This window comes from Thalassophryne amazonica, chromosome 5 (assembly GCF_902500255.1).
Source record: "Thalassophryne amazonica chromosome 5, fThaAma1.1, whole genome shotgun sequence".
In the NCBI taxonomy this organism is placed as follows: domain Eukaryota; kingdom Metazoa; phylum Chordata; class Actinopteri; order Batrachoidiformes; family Batrachoididae; genus Thalassophryne; species Thalassophryne amazonica.
This window is the reverse complement of record NC_047107.1, coordinates 55,871,533-55,896,536: the sequence shown is the minus strand read 5'-3', so window position 1 is coordinate 55,896,536 and position 25,004 is coordinate 55,871,533. Positions and strand designations below refer to the sequence as shown.

At 39.9% G+C, this 25,004-nt stretch overlaps 1 protein-coding gene across 1 annotated transcript; it reads right to left on the bottom strand.

The window, feature by feature from the left end:
* Positions 1-510: 510 nt before the first annotated feature.
* On the bottom strand, positions 511-21,545 carry dguok (deoxyguanosine kinase). The gene is made up of 7 exons (XM_034170319.1): positions 21,141-21,545; positions 16,958-17,067; positions 16,674-16,870; positions 13,384-13,531; positions 13,116-13,231; positions 937-1,036; positions 511-832 (listed from the first exon to the last, which is right to left on the bottom strand). The coding sequence occupies exons 1-7, from the start codon at positions 21,379-21,381 to the stop codon at positions 794-796; spliced, it is 951 nt and encodes a 316-aa protein (XP_034026210.1). The 5' UTR covers positions 21,382-21,545; the 3' UTR covers positions 511-793.
* Between the last annotated feature and the right edge of the window lie 3,459 nt (positions 21,546-25,004).

Sequence of the window (25,004 nt, the reverse complement as noted above, 5' to 3'; positions counted from 1 at the left end):
TACAGACAGAGAGAGAGAGAGAGCAGGAGGGAGAGGGGAGAGAGTAAGTGAAAGAGAGCAGGAAGGAGCTCAAGACAAAACCAGATTCAAAGCAACACAGGACTGTGCTCTCTGCTCTTGTACACCCCCCAAAAGACAAATGCTTAAATCCAGAAAGGTCAAATAGAAGTCCTGGGGCCTCATGTGCAATCCCAATTCCATTGAAGTTGGGACACTGTGTGAAATGTAAATAAAAACAGAATACAATGATTTGCAAATCATCTTCTACCTATATTCAATTGAATACACCACAAAGACAAGATATTTAATGTTCAAACTGATGAACTTTGTTTTTGTGTGTGTGTGTGTGTGTATATATATATATATATACATATATATATATATATATATACACATACATATACATACACACACACACACACAAATAAAACAGCCACGAGATATTCTTTTTAATTTATTTATATATTGAAAGGACACACCATTTAAGCATCTATGTTGTATTTGTTGCTACAAATGTGTTTTTGAAGACGCCTAACTGATATACTTTGGTGAAAACAATAAGATCCATTAAAATGACAGTGAAAAACAGTTCTGTGACAAATTTTAAATAAACAGGTTGAATGAACTGAAAGATAAAGTAACATTTAAACAATAAAACTCTTTAGAAATAACACAATATACAGACAGTTTGCGGCCCTGAAGGGATTGAGGCTCACTTATGACATTCCCTTCTGTTCATTTCCAGGATCATGAGCAGCGACATGTCAATGAGAACACTGGAGTGACTGAAGTCTCACTGGTCTCGTCTCAAAGTACTGAAGAAATTCTTCACCTGTGGAATAAAATGTACAATACATCACAACAATGGAAGGCATCAGACGTGAGATCTTAGAGAAGGGAAAAAAAAAAAAAAAAAAAAACAGCAGATAAACTGACCTTTGTTAAAAAATGCTGCTGGACCTCTGGGTCTCTCTCAAACTCCACACTGGCATCAAGCTCTAAAACAGGGACCTGCTTCATTTTCTCAAAATGTACTCTGAAAGCAGACAGCCAAACCCATAAAAAATTACTAGTTTGAAGATTTTTTAACAGTAAAAAGAATAGGAAAATCAATCAATCAATCAATTTTTTTATATAGCGCCAAATCACAACAAACAGTTGCCCCAAGGCGCTTTATATTGTAAGGCAAGGCCATACAATAATTATGTAAAACCACAACGGTCAAAACGACCCCCTGTGAGCAAGCACTTGGCTACAGTGGGAAGGAAAAACTCCCTTTTAACAGGAAGAAACCTCCAGCAGAACCAGGCTCAGGGAGGGGCAATCTTCTGCTGGGACTGGTTGGGGCTGAGGGAGAGAACCAGGAAAAAGACATGCTGTGGAGGGGAGCAGAGATCGATCACTAATGATTAAATGCAGAGTGGTGCATACAGAGCAAAAAGAGAAAGAAACAGTGCATCATGGGAACCCCCCAGCAGTCTACGTCTATAGCAGCATAACTAAGGGATGGTTCAGGGTCACCTGATCCAGCCCTAACTATAAGCTTTAGCAAAAAGGAAAGTTTTAAGCCTAATCTTAAAAGTAGAGAGGGTGTCTGTCTCCCTGATCTGAATTGGGAGCTGGTTCCACAGGAGAGGAGCCTGAAAGCTGAAGGCTCTGCCTCCCATTCTACTCTTACAAACCCTAGGAACTACAAGTAAGCCTGCAGTCTGAGAGCGAAGCGCTCTATTGGGGTGATATGGTACTACGAGGTCCCTAAGATAAGATGGGACCTGATTATTCAAAACCTTATAAGTAAGAAGAAGAATTTTAAATTCTATTCTAGAATTAACAGGAAGCCAATGAAGAGAGGCCAATATGGGTGAGATATGCTCTCTCCTTCTAGTCCCCGTTAGTACTCTAGCTGCAGCATTTTGAATTAACTGAAGGGTTTTTAGGGAACTTTTAGGACAACCTGATAATAATGAATTACAATAGTCCAGCCTAGAGGAAATAAATGCATGAATTAGTTTTTCAGCATCACTCTGAGACAAGACCTTTCTGATTTTAGAGATATTGCGTAAATGCAAAAAGCAGTCCTACATATTTGTTTAATATGCGCTTTGAATGACATATCCTGATCAAAAATGACTCCAAGATTTCTCACAGTATTACTAGAGGTCAGGGTAATGCCATCCAGAGTAAGGATCTGGTTAGACACCATGTTTCTAAGATTTGTGGGGCCAAGTACAATAACTTCAGTTTGATCTGAGTTTAAAAGCAGGAAATTAGAGGTCATCCATGTCTTTATGTCTGTAAGACAATCCTGCAGTTTAGCTAATTGGTGTGTGTCCTCTGGCTTCATGGATAGATAAAGCTGGGTATCATCTGTGTAACAATGAAAATTTAAGCAATACCGTCTAATAATACTGCCTAAGGGAAGCATGTATAAAGTGAATAAAATTGGTCCTAGCACAGAACCTTGTGGAACTCCATAATTAACTTTAGTCTGTGAAGAAGATTCCCCATTTACATGAACAAATTGTAATCTATTAGACAAATATGATTCAAACCACCGCAGCGCAGTGCCTTTAATACCTATGGCATGCTCTAATCTCTGTAATAAAATTTTATGGTCAACAGTATCAAAAGCAGCACTGAGGTCTAACAGAACAAGCACAGAGATGAGTCCACTGTCCGAGGCCATAAGAAGATCATTTGTAACCTTCACTAATGCTGTTTCTGTACTATGATAAATTCTAAAACCTGACTGAAACTCTTCAAATAGACCATTCCTCTGCAGATGATCAGTTAGCTGTTTTACAACTACCCTTTCAAGAATTTTTGAGAGAAAAGGAAGGTTGGAGATTGGCCTATAGTTAGCTAAGATAGCTGGGTCAAGTGATGGCTTTTTAAGTAATGGTTTAATTACTGCCACCTTAAAAGCCTGTGGTACATAGCCAACTAACAAAGATAGATTGATCATATTTAAGATCGAAGCATTAAATAATGGTAGGGCTTCCTTGAGCAGCCTGGTAGGAATGGGGTCTAATAAACATGTTGATGGTTTGGATGAAGTAACTAATGAAAATAACTCAGACAGAACAATCGGAGAGAAAGAGTCTAACCAAATACCGGCATCGCTGAAAGCAGCCAAAGATAACGATATGTCTTTGGGATGGTTATGAGTAATTTTTTCTCTAATAGTTAAAATTTTGTTAGCAAAGAAAGTCATGAAGTCATTACTAGTTAAAGTTAATGGAATACTCAGCTCGATAGAGCTCTGACTCTTTGTCAGCCTGGCTACAGTGCTGAAAAGAAACCTGGGGTTGTTCTTATTTTCTTCAATTAGTGATGAGTAGAAAGATGTCCTAGCTTTACGGAGGGCTTTTTTTATAGAGCAACAGACTCTTTTTCCAGGCTAAGTGAAGATCTCTAAATTAGTGAGACGCCATTTCCTCTCCAATTTACGGGTTATCTGCTTTAAGCTACGAGTTTGTGAGTTATACCACAGAGTCAGACACTTCTGATTTAAAGCTCTCTTTTTCAGAGGAGCTACAGCATCCAAAGTTGTCTTCAATGAGGATGTAAAACTATTGACGAGATACTCTATCTCCCTTACAGAGTTTAGGTAGCTACTCTGCACTGTGTTGGTATATGGCATTAGAGAACATAAAGAAGGAATCATATCCTTAAACCTAGTTACAGCGCTTTCTGAAAGACTTCTAGTGTAATGAAACTTATTCCCCACTGCTGGGTAGTCCATCAGAGTAAATGTAAATGTTATTAAGAAATGATCAGACAGAAGGGAGTTTTCAGGGAATACTGTTAAGTCTTCTATTTCCATACCATAAGTCAGAACAAGATCTAAGATATGATTATAGTGGTGGGTGGACTCATTTACTTTTTGAGCAAAGCCAATAGAGTCTAATAATAGATTAAATGCAGTGTTGAGGCTGTCATTCTCAGCATCTGTGTGGATGTTAAAATCGCCCACTATAATTATCTTATCTGAGCTAAGCACTAAGTCAGACAAAAGGTCTGAAAATTCACAGAGAAACTCACAGTAACGACCAGGTGGACGATAGATAATAACAAATAAAACTGGTTTTTGGGACTTCCAATTTGGATGGACAAGACTAAGAGACAAGCTTTCAAATGAATTAAAGCTCTGTCTGGGTTTTTGATTAATTAATAAGCTGGAATGGAAGATTGCTGCTAATCCTCCGCCCCGGCCCGTGCTACGAGCATTCTGACAGTTAGTGTGACTCGGGGGGTGTGACTCATTTAAACTAACATATTCATCCTGCTGTAACAGGTTTCTGTAGGCAGAATAAATCAATATGTTGATCAATTATTATATCATTTACCAACAGGGACTTAGAAGAGAGAGACCTAATGTTTAATAGACCACATTAACTGTTTTAGTCTGTGGTGCAGTTGAAGGTGCTATATTATTTTTTCTTTTGAATTTTTATGCTTAAAATGATTTTTGCTGGTTATTGGTAGTCTGGGAGCAGGCACCGTCTCTACGGGATGGGGTAATGAGGGGATGGCAGGGGGAGAGAAGCTGCAGAGAGGTGTGTAAGACTACAACTCTGCTTCCTGGTCCCAACCCTGGATAGTCACGGTTTGGAGGATTTTAAGAAAATTGGCCAGATTTCTAGAAATGAGAGCTGCTCCAGCCAAAGTGGGATGGATGCCGTCTCTCCTAACAAGACCAGGTTTTCCCCAGAAGCTTTGCCAATTATCTATGAAGCCCACCTCATTTTTTGGACACCACTCAGACAGCCAGCAATTCAAGGAGAACATGCGGCTAAACATGTCACTCCCGGTCCGATTGGGGAGGGGCCCAGAGAAAACTACAGAGTCCGACATTGTTTTTGCAAAGTTACACACCGATTTAATGTTAATTTTAGTGACCTCCGATTGGCGTAACCGGGTGTCATTACTGCCGACGTGAATTACAATCTTACCAAATTTACACTTAGCCTTAGCCAGCAGTTTCAAATTTTCTTCAATGTCGCCTGCTCTGGCCCCCGGAAGACAACTGACTATGGTTGCTGGTGTCGCTAACTTCACATTTCTCAAAACAGAGTCGCCAATAACCAGAGTTTGATCCTCGGCGGGTGTGTCGTCGAGTGGGGAAAAACGGTTAGAGATGTGAACGGGTTGGCGGTGTACACGGGGCTTCTGTTTAGGGCTACGCTTCCTCCTCACAGTCACCCAGTCAGCCTGCTTTCCCAGCTGCTCGGGATCTGCCAGGGGGGAACTAACGGCGGCTAAGCTACCTTGGTCCGCACCGACTACAGGGGCCTGGCTAGCTGTAGAATTTCCACGGTGCGGAGCCGAGTCTCCAATTCGCCCAGCCTGGCCTCCAAAGCTACGAATAAGCTACACTTATTACAAGTACCGTTACTGCTAAAGGAGGCCGAGGAATAACTAAACATTTCACACCCAGAGCAGAAAAGTGCGGGAGAGACAGGAGAAGCCGCCATGCTAAATCGGCTAAGAGCTAGTAGCTACGCTAAGCTAGCGGATTCCTAAAAACACGCAAAGTGAATAATGTGTAAATAATTTAGAGGTGATTCAGCAGAAGGAGTGCTTTAGTTAAGGCACGTAAAGAATAACACTGGGAAACAAATCGTAATCTAGATAACTAGATCAATCTAACTGCGCAGATTAAACAGCTAACAGATACAGAAAACACTGCTGTGCTCCGGAACAGGAAGTGATACAATACCGCAGTGAGAGCCAACCACCAGTAGAGGCAAGCAAGAGGTAATCATATTACAAACAATCTGTAGATCATAATAAAAAAATGTAGCTTCTGATGTTTGTTAATCCTGTCAATCGTGATATAGTCAATCTTAAATAAGTACAATTCATACATATTTGCATACATACATTTAACATTTAGTAGAAATAAATTAAACAGTGGTCCCAGTCTGTCATTTATGTTATACATTAATGCACACTGTTTCATGTGTTTATCTTCATATATGTACATATGACAATAAAAATTATTAGAAAACTCTATATTATACTATGTCCAGAAACAAACTGGTTAAGTGTCGCTCAGGAGTTGGAGTGGGTTGAGCATAAACTGCAGACAGATTGTTCAATTAGTCATTTACATTTATTAAAGTGTCCCTAAAGTGTTACAATTTGAAGTGTTTGGGTAGACTATGAGGAGAGTGAAGCATGAAAAGTGAATATATAGAGCAAGGCAGCTCGAGTTGTCTGCCAGAACTAGCTCCATTTAATAAACTGAACCACTTTATCCTTGACCAATAAGACACAACCCGTCCACTATGTTTTGCTCATGCTGGCTCCAAACTGTTTTAGTTAAAGAACTCTGGCCTCAAGTTAACACTTCCAAAGGCCACCCAAGGTCATGTCACCAAGAGAAAGGTAATGTACAACTTCAGATTAGTGTTTAATGGTAACTACAGGTTACTTTAAGTAATTCCTCAAAATAGCCATTCCAAATATCCCCTCTGAGGCTGCGTATTCCCAGATAACCACAGCGTGAAGTCTGAGAGTCTACAGTTCCCTCTGGACCAGATGCCACTACATCACAGATTACTTCCTCAGCAAACATCTTACACCCATTTTCAGCTGAGTGGACGGGGACCATTCAGATGAAGTGTCTTGTTCAAGGACATGGACAGGTAGCCTGCAGCAAACACCTGGAAACAAATCGTGATCTATATATTGAAGTCCAATTCCTATCCCACAGAGCCACCTACGGGATAAGCATTAAGTCAAAATGTTTACCTTGATTGTTAATTTTTTTTTTTTCTTAAAATCACTTTGTTCTTCAGTGATCCTCAAATATTCCGCCATGTTTGGTCCGAATTGGATCTCACCACCCTCTCTACTTTTAAGATTAGGCTTAAAACTTTCCTTTTGGCTAAAGCTTATGGTTAGGGCTGGATCAGGTGACCCTGAACCATCCCTTAGTTATGCTGCTATAGACTTAGACTGCTGGGGGGTTCCCATGATGCACTGAGTGTTTATTTTCTCTTTTTGCTCTGTATGCACCACTCTGCATTTAATCATTAGTGATTGACCTCTGCTCTCTTCCACAGCATGTCTTTTTCCTGATTCTCTCCCCTCAGCCCCAACCAGTCCCAGCAGAAGACTGCCCCTCCCTGAGCCTGGTTCTGCTGGAGGTTTCTTCCTGTTAAAAGGGAGTTTTTCCTTCCCACTGTCGCCAAGTGCTTGCTCACAGGGGGTCGTTTTGACCGTTGGGGTTTTTCTGTAATTATTGTATGGCTTTTGCCTTACAATATAAAGCACCTTGGGACAACTATTTGTTGTGATTTGGCACTATATAAATAAAATTGATTTGCTTTGAATAACTCCTTGTTGACTTGTTGATCCTCTACTGGTGGTTGGCTCTCACTGCGGTATTGTATCACTTCCTGTTCCGGAGCACAGCGGTGTTTTGCTGTATATCTGTTAGCTGTTTAATCTGCGCAGTTAGATTGATCTAGTTACCTAGATAACGATTTGTTTCACAGTGTAATCTTCACGTGCCTTAACTAAAGCACTCCCTCTGCTGAATCACCTCTAAATTATTTACACATTATTCACTTTGTGTGTTTTTAGGAATCCGCTAGCTTAGCGCAGCTACTAGCGCTTAGCTGGTTTAGCATGGCAGCTTCTGTCTCTCCTGCACTTTTCTGCTCTGGGTGTGAAATGTTTAGTTATTCCTCGGCCTCCTTTAGCAGTAATGGTACTTGTAATAAGTGTAGCTTATTTGTAGCTTTGGAGGCCAGGCTGGGCGAATTGGAGACTCGGCTCCGCACCGTGGAAAATTCTACAGCTAGCCAGGCCCCTGTAGTCGGTGCAGACCAAGGTAGCTTAGCCGCCGTTAGTTTCCCTCTGGCAGATCCCGAGCAGCCGGGAAAGCAGGCCGACTGGGTGACTGTGAGGAGGAAGTGTAGCCCTAAACAGAAGCCCCGTGTACACCGCCAACCTGTTCACATTTCTAACAGTTTTTCCCCACTCGACGACACACCCGCCGAGAATCAAACTCTGGTTATTGGCGACTCTGTTTTGAGAAATGTGAAGTTAGCGACACCAGCAACCATAGTCAAATGTCTTCCGGGGGCCAGAGCAGGCGACATTGAAGGAAATTTGAAACTGCTGGCTAAGGCTAAGCGTAAATTTGGTAAGATTGTAATTCACGTCGGCAGTAATGACACCCGGTTACGCCAATCGGAGGTCACTAAAATTAACACTGAATCGGTGTGTAACTTTGCAAAAACAATGTCGGACTCTGTAGTTTTCTCTGGGCCCCTCCCCAATCGGACCGGGAGTGACATGTTTAGCCGCATGTTCTCCTTGAATTGCTGGCTGTCTGAGTGGTGTCCAAAAAATGAGGTGGGCTTCATAGATAATTGGCAAAGCTTCTGGGGAAAACCTGGTCTTGTTAGGAGAGATGGCATCCATCCCACTTTGGATGGAGCAGCTCTCATTTCTAGAAATCTGGCCAATTTTCTTAAATCCTCCAAACCGTGACTATCCAGGGTTGGGACCAGGAAGCAGAGTTGTAGTCTTACACACCTCTCTGCAGCTTCTCTATCCCTGCCATCCCCTCATTACCCCATCCCCGTAGAGACGGTGCCTGCTCCCAGACCACCAATAACCAGTAAAAATCTATTTAAGCATAAAAATTCAAAAAGAAAAAATAATATAGCACCTTCAACTGCACCACAGACTAAAACAGTTAAATGTGGTCTATTAAACATTAGGTCTCTCTCTTCTAAGTCCCTGTTAGTAAATGATATAATAATTGATCAACATATTGATTTATTCTGCCTTACAGAAACCTGGTTACAGCAGGATGAATATGTTAGTTTAAATGAGTCAACACCCCCGAGTCACACTAACTGCCAGAATGCTCATAGCACGGGCCGAGGGGGAGGATTAGCAGCAATCTTCCATTCCAGCTTATTAATTAATCAAAAACCCAGACAGAGCTTTAATTCATTTGAAAGCTTGTCTCTTAGTCTTGTCCATCCAAATTGGAAGTCCCAAAAACCAGTTTTATTTGTTATTATCTATCGTCCACCTGGTCGTTACTGTGAGTTTCTCTGTGAATTTTCAGACCTTTTGTCTGACTTAGTGCTTAGCTCAGATAAGATAATTATAGTGGGCGATTTTAACATCCATACAGATGCTGAGAATGACAGCCTCAACACTGCATTTAATCTATTATTAGACTCAATTGGCTTTGCTCAAAATGTAAATGAGTCCACCCACCACTTTAAATCATATCTTAGATCTTGTTCTGACTTATGGTATGGAAATTGAAGACTTAACAGTATTCCCTGAAAACTCCATTCTGTCTGATCATTTCTTAATAACATTTACATTTACTCTGATGGACTACCCAGCAGTGGGGAATAAGTTTCATTACACTAGAAGTCTTTCAGAAAGCGCTGTAACTAGGTTGCTCTATAAAAAAGCCCTCCGTAAAGCTAGGACATCTTACTACTCATCACTAATTGAAGAAAATAAGAACAACCCCAGGTTTCTTTTCAGCACTGTAGCCAGGCTGACAAAGTCAGAGCTCTATTGAGCCGAGTATTCCTTTAACTTTAACTAGTAATGACTTCATGACTTTCTTTGCTAATAAAATTTTAACTATTAGAGAAAAAATTACTCATAACCATCCCAAAGACGTATCGTTATCTTTGGCTGCTTTCAGTGATGCCGGTATTTGGTTAGACTCTTTCTCTCTGATTGTTCTGTCTGAGTTATTTTCATTATTTGCCTTGGGGCAACTGTCTGTTGTGATTTGGCGCTATATAAATAAAATTGATTGATTGATTGACTTCTCACAAACACAGGGATGAAAGTGGTGAAAAACAAAAAAGCTGAAACCCAAAAATTACCAAAATGTTTGAATTCTCGTAGAAGCTCTGAAATTCAATATGGGGCTATTCCAGACAATAAAACAAATGCAGCACCCATTTTGGTGAGAAAAAAACCCCCAACTTATTCAAAAATCATTCCTCTAGTAGTATTCTGCTTTTACTAGGACTAGAATATTAGTTGGAAACCACACATCAAATATATACAAACCAAATTATCAAGAAGCATTTCAGTGTTAAACAAAGCAAAACATGTTCTGGATCATAAATCCCCCCCACATCCTATAATGTTCCACTGTCTTACTGGATTTTAATTACTGTGTAGAGATCTGGAGCAATAACTACATGAGTTTGATAAAATCACTAACTATTCTTCAAAAAAGGGCAATATGGGTCAGTCATAATGTCGGCTATCAGGACCATACTCACTCCCTCTTCTTCAAGTCAAAATACTAAAATTAACATACATAGTAAAATTATAAACAGGACAGATCTTGTGCAAAGGAAAAAAATAACCTTTTACCAAAAAACATACAGAAATTGTTCAGGGGTCGAAAGCAGGGATATCACTTAAGTGCAAAAAAACAACTTTAAAATTAATAAAATCTGTACAAACAAACAAAAAAAAAGATTCTGCATTTCATTTTGTGGGGTCAGAATGTGGAATGGTATGGGTGAGGAGTTAAAGCAGTGTCCAAACATTCAACAATTTAAAACAAAATATAAAGAATGTGTTTTCACAGGATACAGAGATGAAGTGGATGTGTGAGAGTCACTAGGTGTTCACAGGAAACACTTATTTCTATATTTATTTATGTTCATTGTTAGTTGGTTTTATCTTTTCTGTTGTTTTGTTTTATCAGACTCTTTTTGTCTTTGTCATTTTCTAACATTGTGGCATTATTATGATTATTATTATTATTATTGCTTTGCTGCTATTATTATTATTATTATTATTCACAGTAGCACTTTTAAGGAAGCAGGGAAGGGGTGGGATTTGTTAAGTTTCGACTTCTTCCCACTCCCTTTTGAACAAACTTTGTAGTCTGTTGTTGTTTTACTTTTTATTATGTTATGATTACAATACATAAATAGAAATAAATGAGTATTACAATCTGTAATGCATTTCACTCTTTAATTCTAACTTTAACATTGAAAATGCCATAGACATGATAGCGCAGGTGTAGCAGGGAAAAAATTAAGAGAATAAGGAGCACACTCACGGGTCAAAACCCCGAGGACCCTTTTAGCTGCCCAAGGTGCCTAATATGTAAAACACTAAATTTAGTAGTGAATGCTTCCGACTGATCACTGATCTAAAAAAAATGACGCAGGCAACTGGCAAAAAAGCAGAAATCGGCCAAAAAGTGAAGATTTTTCATTCCTGTAAACAAGAATGAAAACAATACCCACACACACACACACTACTGCCACAGACACACAATGCATCCACCCTTTTCAGGTTTCAAATCCCGCAAAACTTCAGAGAGAGATCTCAGTAACATTGAAAACTGCATTGAGACGCTCTGATCGGGCGTCACTTTAACCCCTGCACACGGACACCACCATTAACATCGCAACATAAAACTATTTTTATGTTGTGCCTAAAACTCTCATGAACATATTCTCTGGGTTTATAGATGTTATTGCATATGTTTTATGTAAACATGCGAGAATCACAGACTGTCTCTGTTATTTTCCAATGGGAGCTGCTGTGAGTTACGCTCGCTTCCTGATCATGTCGTTCTGGGGGAAAGTGAAGTTTGCTCTTTAACGTCTTTATTATTATTCTTTACAACACTGTTTGTCCTCTTTCTTCCAGACTAATATATGTCTGAAATTCGGTTTCCATTTATTAAATTCCACGCAGATTAAACGTAGCAGACACGGATTATTTATTATACAGTAGTGTTCAGAATAATAGTAGTGCTATGTGACTAAAAGATTAATCCAGGTTTTGAGTATAATTCTTATTGTTACATGGGAAACAAGGTACCAGTAGATTCAGTAGATTCTCACAAATCCAACAAGACCAAGCATTCATGATATGCACACTCTTGAGGCTATGAAATTAGGCTATTAGTAAAAAAAAATTAGAAAAGGGGGTGTTCACAATAATAGTAGTGTGACATTCAGTCAGTGAGTTCGTCAGTTTTGTGGAACAAACAGGTGTGAATCAGGTGTCCCCTATTTAAGGATGAAGCCAGCACCTGTTGAACATGCTTTTCTCTTTGAAAGCCTGAGGAAAATGGGACGTTCAAGACACTGTTCAGAAGAACAGCGTAGTTTGATTAAAAAGTTGATTGGAGAGGGGAAAACTTATACGCAGGTGCAAAAGATTATAGGCTTTTCATCTACAGTGATCTCCAATGCTTTAAAATGGACAAAAAAAAAACAAAAAAAAAAACAAAACAAAGATGCGTGGAAGAAAATGGAAAACAATCATCAAAATGGATAGAAGAATAACCAGAATGGCAAAGGCTCACCCATTGATCAGCTCCAGGATGATCAAAGACAGTCTGGAGTTACCTGTAAGTGCTGTGACAGTTAGAAGACGCCTATGTGAACCTAATTTATTTGCAAGAATCCCCCGCAAAGTCCCTCTGTTAAATAAAAGACGTGCAGAAGAGGTTACAATTTGCCAAAGAACACATCAACTGGCCTAAAGAGAAATGGAGGAATATTTTGTGGACTGATGAGAGTAAAATTGTTCTTTTTGGGTCCAAGGGCCACAGACAGTTTGTGAGACGACCCCCAAACTCTGAATTCAAGCCACAGTTCACAGTGAAGACAGTGAAGCATGGTGGTGCAAGCATCATGATATGGGCAGGTTTGTCCTACTATGGTGTTGGGCTTATATATCGCATACCAGGTATCATGGATCAGTTTGGATATGTCAAAATACTTGAAGAGGTCATGTTGCCTTATGCTGAAGAGGACCTGCCCTTGAAATGGGTGTTTCAACAAGACAATGACGCCAAGCACACTAGTGAACCAGCAAACTGAGACAAATAGTGTTGCTTTTTTTTTTTTTTTTGCTTGTTTGTTTAATTGAGCATAAAGGTAGTTCCTGTGACCACTGATTGATCATAAAATGAGAAATGTGACATTTACATTTAAGAGTCTGAATAACTGTCAGTAGTTACAGGTTACCAGTGGGCGGGCAGAGGGTTAGACAGACAGCAGAAGTGATAACATCCTCTGAACCCACAAACAAGAAAATCATCTCAGCTGGTTGGCACTCACTTTGTGCTCTTCTCAACAAGCCACCGCTCATGCTGGAGGTGCAGCCTGTCCAGATAATCCAGTTTCACATCCTTCTCTTCTGGTCTGCCCCGGCGCTCCAGACGCTCCATACATTTCTGAGAAATCAACACAAACATTAATATGCTCTAACACTTAGGAATCATACAAATCAAACTATAAATCTACAAATAGAGTAATGTTTTTGGTTCCAATTCCTTAACTGTAATTAGCACATCTCTTGAACACATAACATAAAATATATTCTGACCGCTGCTGGGGATCTGAGGTAGATGATGCCCTCCAGCTCCACCTGGTGTCCAAACTGCTCCACCAGGAAAGAGTGCCAGCTCTGATAGACTGCCCACTCTGTGGAGTTGATACAACCCAACTCAAACATGTTCAGGGCGAAGATGTACCTGAGAGGAAAGAGTGTCAACACCAAAATCACACAACCACAAGTACAAGATGACAGTTGTACAAGATCAAACTCTGCACCACGTGAAACTTTAGCATAAAAACTAAAATACTGCATTAATAATGTGTTCATTACTCAGTGCTCCTCCAGAATCCAGATTGTGAATCTTTCTTTATGAGTGACACACCATTACACTTTTTTTTCTTCCTGTACTGACACCTAAACTCAGGGTATCAATAAATATCCGGCACAACTTGACACCAAAACCTTAAAAAAACACAAAAAAAACTGTACATTTCACAGAATCCTAATTACAACTTCATGGGCAGCACAGTGGATTAGTGGTTAGCACTGTTGTCTCACGGCAAGAAGGTCATGCGATCAATTCCCACCTGTGGCCTTTCTGTGTGAAGTTTTAGTGTTCGCCCCGTGTTTGTGTGGGTTTCCTCCGTGTGCTCCGGCTTCCTCCCACATTTAAAGACATGCAGGTTAAGTGGATTGGAAACTTCATAATTGCCCAAGTCTCCCTTGCAAAAGTGATCTTGATCGCAATGTGACTAACCTGGTTAAATAAAAAGTTAAATTAAATTAGCACCCACCCAGCTGGTTAAATAAAAAGTTAAATTAAATTAGCACCCACCCAGCTTCCCCAATGTAAAGAAGCATGATGTTACAACCACAAATCGCATCATAAATGGCGAAAACATGTTTGGAGATAGTTTTTAATCCTCAAGACAGTCCTGTCTCAGAGCTCCACAAACAATTCCTTTGACTTCATGCTTGGTTTGTGCTCTGACAAATAAAACAATGTGCTCTGCCTATAAAATAATGTCCAACCTACTGAGTTTTCCCCAGCTGGACTCCAATTAAGATGCAGAAACATCTCAAGTATGATCAGTGGAAACAGGATGAACCTGAGCTCAATTTTGAGCTTCACGGCAAAAGCTGTGAATACTTATGTACGGTATTGTTCAGAATAATAGTAGTGCTATGTGACTAAAAAGATTCATCCAGGTTTTGAGTATATTTCTTATTGTTACATGGAAAACAAGGTACCAGTAGATTCAGTAGATTCTCACAAATCCAACAAGACCAAGCATTCATGATATGCACTCTTAAGGCTATGAAATTGTGCTATTAGTAAAAAAAAAGCAGAAAAGGGGGTGTTCACAATAATTGTAGCATCTGCTGTTGACGCTACAAACTCAAAACTATTATGTTCAAACTGCTTTTTTAGCAATCCTGTGAACCACCAAACTAGTATTTAGTTGTATAACCACAGTTTTTCATGATTTCTTCACATCTGCGAGGTATTAATTTTGTTGGTTTGGAACCAAGATTTTGCTTGTTTACTAGTGTGCCTGGGGTCATTGTCTTGTTGAAACACCCATTTCAAGGGCATGTCCTCTTCAGCATAAGGCAACATGACCTCTTCAAGTATTTTGACATATCCAAACTGATCCATGATACCTGGTATGCGATATATAGGCCCAACACCATAGTAGGAGAAACATGCCCATATCATGATGCTTGCACCACCATGCTTCACTGTCTTCACTGTGAACTGTGGCTTGAATTCAGAGTTTGGGGGTCATCTCACAAACTGTCTGCGGCCCTTGGACCCAAAAAGAACAATTTTACTCTCATCAGTCCACAAAATATTCCTCCATTTCTCTTTAGGCCAGTTGATGTGTTCTTTGGCAAATTGTAACCTCTTCTGCACGTCTTTTATTTAACAGAGGGACTTTGCGGGGGATTCTTGCAAATAAATTAGCTTCACACAGGCGTCTTCTAACTGTCACAGCACTTACAGGTAACTCCAGACTGTCTGATCATCCTGGAACTGATCAATGGGTGAGCCTTTGCCATTCTGGTTATTCTTCTATCCATTTTGATGGTTGTTTTCTGTTTTCCTCCACATGTCTCTTTTTTTTTTTGTCCATTTTAAAGCATTGGAGATCATTGTAGATGAACAGCCTATAATTTTTTGCACCTGCGTATAAGTTTTCCCCTCTCCAATCAGCTTTTTAATCAAACTACGCTGTTCTTCTGAACAATGTCTTGAACGTCCCATTTTCCTCAGGCTTTCAAAGAGAAAAGCATGTTCAACAGGTGCTGGCTTCATCCTTACATAGGGGACACCTGATTCACACCTGTGTGTTCCACAAAACTGACGAACTCACTGACTGAATGCCACACTACTATTATTGTGAACACCCCCTTTTCTACTTTTTTTTTTTTTTTTTTTTACTAATAGCCCAGTTTCATAGCCTTAAGAGTGTGTATCGTGAATGCTTGGTCTTGTTGGATTTGTGAGAATCTACTGGTACCTTGTTTCCCATGTAGCAATAAGAAATATACTCAAAACCTGGATTAATCTTTTTAGTCACATAGCACTACTAATCTTATTCTGAACACTACTGTACATGTAATTTCTTAGTTGTTTTTTTTTTATCTTTAATAAATTTCATCCATTTTGAAATAAGGCTGTAACATAAAATTTGTAAAAAGATGCAGCACTGTGAATACTTTTTGGATGCACTGTAGATGGTTATGCTAGTGAGGTAGAGGATGGACCTGTTGTCTCTCTGGGTGCTTGCCATCCAGAACCCAAAGCAGTTCTGTAGTAAGGTGGACCCACGGCACCAGCTCATGCTTCCAGATCTGACCTGGATTACTGATGTCTACAAATAAAGACTTTCACAACCAGCTTCGCTGCTGTTGGGACTATAGGGCACTTACAATGTGCATACCTCCACTGCGACCAATCATCCATCATTCAACCACAATGGGATCTGCAGCCAAATTAAAATTTAAAGGAATTTTCTGAAAACAATTTTGTCTGCCAGCATACAAGTAGGGAATATATTTGTTGTGGACTTAAGAACACATTTTTAAACAATGTTATATTTGATCTCAACCAACTAATTCTACATTAAATGTCAAAAACCATCCACAGTTTTGAAAAATGGCATCAAAGAACCCTAATCCCACCTTCTTGCTTTAAGGTAACAGTGCTAACCACTAAGCCACTGTGCTGCCCCAAATGAAAACTGAGCTCTTGCTTTAATAGATTTGCAAAAGGAGTCAGTCAAAATCCCCCAACCTTACTTCATTACACCTTTGCGTCGTGACTGGCTCACCTGTCGCTGTAAACCGAACGCTCGTACACCTGCACAGGTGTTCCCTCTGAGCTGAGCAGGTGAGCTGGAGGAGGCTGCAGCTGTGTTCTCAGCCGGCTCATGCATGAATAAGTCTGAAATGTGTATGACCAGCGCTTAGGGTCCTGATACATTATCTGCAGCAGGTTACTGATGGTTGCCTGAGGAGATGCATCGGTCTAAGCAGAAAGGTACAACACTTTAAGCTTGTCAGCTTTTGATTTTAAGCTGTGAAAAGATGCTGAAGAGTAAGTTACTGTGCAGACCTTAGAGGTCTCCATCTCAATATTTTGCCACTTGCTGACAGGTTCTGCCATCACCTCCCAGTCTGAACTTGCTGACTTCAAGAGTCTGGCAAAAGTGGACTTTCCAACAGCTCGAGAGAGAGAGAGACTCAATTACTGTACACACATTAAATGCACATACCTGTCTACAGATCTGAATGTGTTGGCGGCTTCCCTCACTGGTCTCGTTCTTGTATGTTCGCTGAGATTTTGAGAAGTGCCTACTTCAGATTTACTGAGCAGTACCATGCTGTCTGTATTTCTTAAAGATGGATGTAAAGGAAGTCAAAGGCATTTACAGTAACATGGAAATGTTCATGTATCAATCCCCTGACATGTCCAAAAAAAAAAAAAAACCTGGCTGTAATATTGATCATTTGTATTAACAATAATCCTTATATTTACTTTGTCCAAGTACTTATGGGCTCTAAAAATGGAGGGACTGTGTATTTAAATGGCTGTATTTCGTGTCTATATGTTGTTCTACTCTGTGGTCAGGTCTGTAGAGGTGATTCACCAGTAGGTTTGACAATGGCCGGTAAACACGAAACACAGGCAGTTGTTAAAGAGTCAGTCAATGCCTAAACAAAACCACTGGGATACTATTCGTAATTATGTTAATGGAGCAAGTTTTGCAGAAAAAGCAATGTGCCATTTTATTTATTTATTTATTTATTTCATATAGCGCTAAATCACAACAAAGCTGCCTCAAGGTGCTTCACATGAGTATGGTCTAACCTTACCAACCCCTAGAGAAAGCACACAGGCAGGTGACAGTGGTATGGAAAAACTCCCTCCCTTTGAGGAAGAAACTTCAAGCACATGTATCAACGTCAGTGTTGCAATACTGCATGATTAATCCATGTATGCAAAATCTGCAACACGAACATTAGCATCTTATTCTTGCACAACAATGGACACAGAAGATCCTATATAGAGTATCAATATCATTCATATATAAATATAAAAAAGTTATACATCAGAAAATGATAATATACAACCCCTGGCAATAATTATGGAATCACCGGCCTCGGACGATGTTCATTCAATTGTTTAATTTTGTAGAAAAAAAGCAGATCACAGACATGACACAAAACTAAAGTCATTTCAAATGGCAACTTTCTGGCTTTAAGAAACACTATAAGAAATTAGGAAAAATAATTGTGGCAGTCAGTCACGGTTACTTTTTTAGACCAAGCAGAAGGAAAAAATATGGACTCACTCAATTCTGAGGAATAAATTATGGAATCACCCTGTAAATTTTCATCCCCAAAACTAACACCTGCATCAAATCAGATCTGCTCGTTAGTCTGCATCTAAAAAGGAGTGATCACACCTTGGAGAGCTGTTGCACCAAGTGGACTGACATAAATCATGGCTCCAACACGAGAGATGTCAATTGAAACAAAGGAGAGGACTATCAAACTCTTAAAAGAGGGTAAATCATCATGCAATGTTGCAAACGATGTTGGTTGTTCACAGTCAGCTGTGTCTAAACTCTGGACCAAATAAAACAACATGGGAAGGTTGTTAAAGGCAAACATACTGGTAGACCAAGGAAGACATCAAAGCGTCAAGACAGAAAACTTAAAGCAATATGTCTTAAAAATCGAAAATGCACAACAAAACAAATGAGGAATGAATGGGAGGAAACTGGAGTCAATGTCTGTGACCGAACTGTAAGAAACCGCTTAAAGGAAATGGGATTTACATACAGAAAAGCTAAACGAAAGCCATCATTAACACCTAAACAGAAAAAAAACAAGGTTACAATGGGCTAAGGAAAAGCATTCGTGGACTGTGGATGACTGGATGAAAGTCATATTCAGTGATGAATCTTGAATCTGCATTGGGCAAGGTGATGATGCTGGAACTTTTGTTTGGTGCCGTTCCAATGAGATTTATAAAGATGACTGCCTGAAGAGAACATGTAAATTTCCACATTCATTGATGATATGGGGCTGCATGTCAGGTAAAGGCACTGGGGAGATGGCTGTCATTACATCATCAATAAATGCACAAGTTTACGTTGATATTTTGGACACTTTTCTTATCCCATCAATTGAAAGGATGTTTAGGGATGATGAAATCATTTTTCAAGTTGATAATGCATCTTGCCATAGAGCAAAAACTGTGAAAACATTCCTTGCAAAAAGACACATAGGGTCAATGTCATGGCCTGTAAAATAGTCCGGTTCTTAATCCAACTGAAAATCTTTGGTGGAAGTTGAAGAAAATGGTCCATGACAAGGCTCCAACCTGCAAAGCTGATCTGGCAACAGCAATCAGAGAAAGTTGGAGCCAGATTGATGAAGAGTACTGTTTGTCACTCATTAAGTCCATGCCTCAGAGACTGCAAGCTGTTATAAAAGCCAGAGGTGGTGCAACAAAATACTAGTGATGTGTTGCAGCGTTCTTTTGTTTTTCATGATTCCATAATTTTTTCCTCAGAATTGAGTGATTACATCTTTTGCAACATTGTGTGATGATTTACCCTCTTTTAAGAGTTTGATAATCCTCTCCTTTGTTTCAATTGACATCTCTCGTGTTGGAGCCATGATTCAAGTCAGTCCACTTGGTGCACCAGCTCTCCAAGGTGTGATCACTCCTTTTTAGATGCAGACTAACGAGCAGATCTGATTTGATGCAGGTGTTAGTTTTGGGGATGAAAAGTTACAGGGTGATTCCATAATTTATTCCTCAGAATTGAGTGAGTCCATATTTTTTTTTCCCTCTGCTTGGTCTAAAAAAGTAACCGTTACTGACTGCCACAATTTTTTTTCCCTGATTTCTTAAAGCCAGAAAGTTGCCATTTGAAATGACTTTAGTTTTGTGTCATGTCTGTGATCTGCTTTTTTTCTACAAAATTAAACAACTGAATGAACATCCTCCGAGGCCGGTGATTCCATAATTTTTGCCAGGGGTTGTATAAATCTCATAGTGTATCAATATACTTCATATAGAGGGTTTTCATGTATTGTATTGGTCACGTCATTTTGTGTCCCGCGGCCATTCTGGATTACGACGCGGTGGCCGCTGTGATACACTACGTACATTTGGCAAACAATTGCAGAAGCTTCAACGTCGGTGTGAAGAAGCGTCACGGCACTGTGGCGCTGAGAGAGATCCACTGCTACCAGAAATCCACTGCTCCCAGAATTTTATATTCTTCTGCAATAAAATGATATAAGAATACATAAAATACCGCAGAGGATAACACAAGAACGCTTCCAATACGGATGCTTATTTGCATTGTGGTCCTCGAGCACCGAGCTGCTGATCCGCAAGCTGCCCTTCTAGCACCTGGTGAGAGAAATCAGTCAGGACTTCAAGACGACCTCCGCTTTCAGAGCTCCGCCGTGATGCTCTGCAGGAGGCCGGCGAGGCTGACCTGGTCGGCAGCTTCCCAGTTCACAATATCGCAGTGTGACTCTGTCGGCCAGTTCGTTACATCACCACTAAATTCACTATCTGGTATAAGATACGGATCCACTGAACCAACTGCTGCACATCTATCACGATAAATAGCTTTATCTTGAGAATTTAAAGCATCGTAATAACTGTACATTCTCTCCATTTTTCTATCACGCGTCAGCCTCCTTGTAATCCAGAATGTCCTGCAGCAAATCGGTCATGTGATTGAAAACCCTCTATAGGGCAGAGAGAAAGGCTGTACAAAGCAGAGAGAGACTAAAATGTAAATTGTCAAAGTAACAAGAACATGACATCCCGGCCCAAACCATATTTACACATGTACAAACTTGCTCCTGAAAGTTTTCCAGCTAAAATCCCTAAGACAGAGCTATCTGCATTGCGCTTTACATCGTGCTAAAAGACACTTTACAGAACAGAGAATAAAAAAGAACAAAGCAACTTTATTATAGAAAGATAAAAAATAAAAATAAACAAGAATATAAAATCAAACCTTCACTGTGCCCTGTGATGGAATCACTACGATGACCGGTCCAAGATGGCGGCCGCATTTCTCGCGGCTCGCAGCCATGTGTTGTTCGCACAAACGGGAACTACCAAAGTTCACCGACGTGTGGCACATTCGAACACTTCCGCAAGGTCACATTTAGTAATTTTTCATGTTCGCATCCTTGGCGAAACATGTGGACACTACCTGAGTTTATGTTGACAGTATGACTCCTTTAATTCCTACCTATATTTCCCTCGATGGAGACTCTCTTCAGTCGAGGTTTTTCCTCTTGAGTTGAAGATGTATTTGACAAACACCTGGAGCAGTAACCAGCCATAGTTCGGTTACTTCTTGCGAGTCCTCCGGTTCCAGCTCGCACGGACGATGTCCTCCGTGGAGGAGGCGGTTGAAAGCATCTAACGAATTCCGTCAGTTTGGTTTGAGTATTTAAGCTAAATAATCGACTCGTAAAAAAGGTGTGCATGGTGGCACGCGCACTATCGATACGGACTGTGAACGTTTGTCACTTTGCTACTGTGGCTAGTTAAAATAGCCCAACCTCATCATTATATTTATATATCTTTAAACTTAAACTACCATTACATTTATGAACATTTAGATGTTTTCTACAACGATGGCGTGTCGCATATCCGTTAGTAAATCGTAAACTCTCCAGATGGTCAAGAATACAAAGAGCAGCAAGAGATTTACTTCCGGTAAAGGGCTGTGCTTTTTGCAATAAAAGCACTTTAGGTTATATTTGTGGCTGCGACCAAAAAAAAAAAATCTGATTATATTTGGAATAATAACTATTTCATCTGTAAAATATTAGAGAATTGCAAAAGTTCCACCTATTTTCTCTCAGTTGTATGTCAAAACAGTCTCAAAGATATTAAGAGGGTTCTATGTTACTGTTACTGGGAAATAAATTACTGTTATCTGGAACAGGGCAGCACGGTGGATTTGTGGTTAACACTGTTGCCTCACAGCGAGAAGGTCATGGGTTCAATTCCCGCCTGTGGCCTTTCTGTGTGGAGTTTGCATGTTCTCCCTGTGTTTGCGTGGGTTTCCTCTGGGTGCTCCGGTTTCCTCCCACATCCAAAGACATGCGGGTTAGGTGGATTGGAATCTTTAAATTGTCCATGGATATGCGAGTGGGTGTGAATGTGTTTGTTTGTGGCCCTGTGACGGACTGGCGTCCAGTCCTGGGTGTACCCTGCCTCGTGCCTGCTGGGATTGGCTCCTGCCCCCCGCGACCCTTGATTGGACTAAGCGGTTGAAGATGCGTGTGTGTATCTGTAACAGGAATATCAATGGCAAGTAACCTGGGTGGGATTTTATACCTGAGAAATAGGTACATTTATGTTTGAATGCCTTCAGTGATGGCATTATATGCTGGTTTGCATTTCTTTTGTACTTTGATTTGATTTGATTCATATAATAATGTAAAAGCAAACATACATTAAAATACAGGGTAACACAAAAAAGCAACAAATGCACTTGTTTTCATTGTGGCCCAATATAAATAAATAAAATATGGTAAATGGACTGCAGTTATATAGCACCTTTCCATCTGCATTAGACGCCCAAAGCACTTTACAATTATGCCTCACATTCACTGCCCAATGGTTAAAAATACAACTAAAAGTAACAATTAATAAAAACAAGAGAACATAATAAATAAGAGTGTAAATATGGTATTTACCCATTATTAAAACTATATTTACAGTATATTTTTACAACCCCAATTTCCAATGAAGTTGGGACATTGTGTGGAATGTAAATAAAAACAATACAATGATTTGCAAATCCTCTTCAACCTATATTCAATTGAATACACTGCAAAGACAAGATATTTAATGTTCAAACTGATAAACTTTATTGTTTTTGTGCAAATAGTTGCACATTTTGAAATGGATGCCTGCAACACAGTTCAAAAAAGCTGGGACAGGGGCCACAAAAGACTGGGAAAGTTGATGAATGCTCAAAGAACACCTGTTTGGAACATTCCACAGGTGAACAGGTTAATTGGAAACAGCTGAGTGTCATGACTGGGTATAAAAGGAGCATCCCCAAAAGGCTCAGCCATTCACAAGCAAAGATGGGGTGCCGATCACCACTTTGTGAACAACTGTGTGGAAAAAAAATAGTCCAACACTTTAAGAACAATGTTTCTCAATGTTCAATTGCAAGGAATTTAGGGATTCCATTATCTTCAGTCCATAATATAATCAGAAGATTCAGAGAATCTGGAGAACTTTGTACACATAAGCGGCAAGGCCAAAAACCAACATTGAATGCCCGTGACTTTCGATCCCTCAGGCAGCACTGCATTAAAAACCGACACTGTGTAAAGGATCTTACTGTGTGGGCTCAGGAACACTTCAGAAAACTACTGTCAGTTAACACAGTTCGTCGCTACATCTAGAAGTGCAAGTTAAAACTCTACCATGCAAAGCAAAAGCCATACATCAACAACATCCAGAAATGCTGCCGTCTTCCCTGGGCCCAAGCTCATTTTAAAATGGACAGACGCAAAGTGGAAAAGTGTGCTCTGGTCTGATGAGTCCACACTTCAAATTGTTTTTGGAAATCATGGACGTGGCGTCCTCTGGACAAAAGAGGAAAAAGACCATCCAGATTGTTACCAGCACAAAGTTCAAAAGCCAGCATCTGTGATGGTATGAGGGTGTGTTAGTGCCCATGGTATGTGCAACTTACACATCTGTGATTGCACCATCAATGTTGAAAGGTACATCCAGGTTTTGGACCAACACATGCTGCCATCCAAGCAACGTCTTTTTCAGGGACGTCCCTGCTTATTTCAGCAAGACAATAAGCCACATTCTGCACATGTTGCAACAGCGTGGCTTCGTAGTAAAAGAGTACAGGTACTAGACTGGCCTGCCTGCAGTCCAGACCTGTCGCCCTTTGAAAATGTGTGGCACATTATGCAGCGCAAAATACGACAACGGAGACCCCGGACTGTTGAACAACTGAAGTTGTACATCAAGCAAGAATGGGGAAGAATTCCACCAACAAAGCTTCAACAATTAGTGTCCTCAGTTCCCAAACGCTTATTGAGTGTTGTTAGAAGGAAAGGTGATGTAACACAGTGGTAAACATACCACTGTCCCAGCTTTTTTTGAAACGTGTTGCAGGCACCCATTTCAAAATGAGCAAATATTTGCGCAAAAACAATAAAGTTTATCAGTTTGAACATTAAATATCTTGTCTTTGTGGTGTATTCATTTGAATGTAAGTTGAAGAGGATTTGCAAATCACTGTATTCTGTTTTATTTACATTTTACACAATGTCCCAACTTCATTGGAATTGGGGTTGTAAATAAAGTCTAAAAAATAGACAAAGTTATCAGTAAAATTATTGACCAACTGTTGTTTTACCCTATTTTTAAAATCCAATTTATTTCTGTAAAATATTGTTTGTAGATCAAGGAAGTTCCATACATTAGCACCAGTATAAGAAAAAGATGTTGCCGCAAAGCAGCCAACCAAGGGGATAAACAAGGACAAGCCATTAGATCTAGTGTTAATGCTGTGGTTTTCTGAATTGAATTTAAAGGAAAATTAGTCTGGTGCAGATTACCATGGCAAACGCGATTTAGTCCACTCTAAAATCAACTGGCAACATATGAACCATATTGAATTCATCAAGGCCTATGATTTTCATTGTTTACAACCAGCAAGTCAAACCGAAACCACTCCAAGTGCACAGGGGCTGCTGGGACCCTGAAACCCTCTATGTGTTCAACACAGTATGTGAACCAAGACAAAGAGATTTTGATGTAGTTATTACCTTGGATTTGCTGTGGTGACCCCAAGTGCAAATAAGGGAGCAGCCAAAGGGACTTTTTTTTTTATTATTTAGCATTTCCGAATCTGACTGCTGTTTCTGTGAGTGGTGCACACTTCCCCTGAAAGTATATGAATCTAACTCTAAATCTGTCTCAGCTTGCCAGCAGCCTTGCAAACTGTTTTATCTTAAATAGGTTGAGTTCCTCGTAGGATAAGAGTTACTTGAAAATTTCCATTTTTGTGCAACAGTTTTTCACACATCTAAGAATCTAGCAAAATACACTTATGGTG

Excerpts from the sequence above, each read along its gene's own strand:
- dguok (XM_034170319.1), bottom strand. The coding sequence starts at position 21,381 with ATGCACACCTTTTTTACGAGTCGATTATTTAGCTTAAATACTCAAACC. Across the intron at positions 1,037-13,115 it reads CTTGTTGAGAAGAGCACAAA|AGTACATTTTGAGAAAATGA; the intron begins GTGAGTGCCAAC and ends GTCTGCTTTCAG. Across the intron at positions 833-936 it reads AGCAGCATTTTTTAACAAAG|GTGAAGAATTTCTTCAGTAC; the intron begins GTCAGTTTATCT and ends TTTATTCCACAG.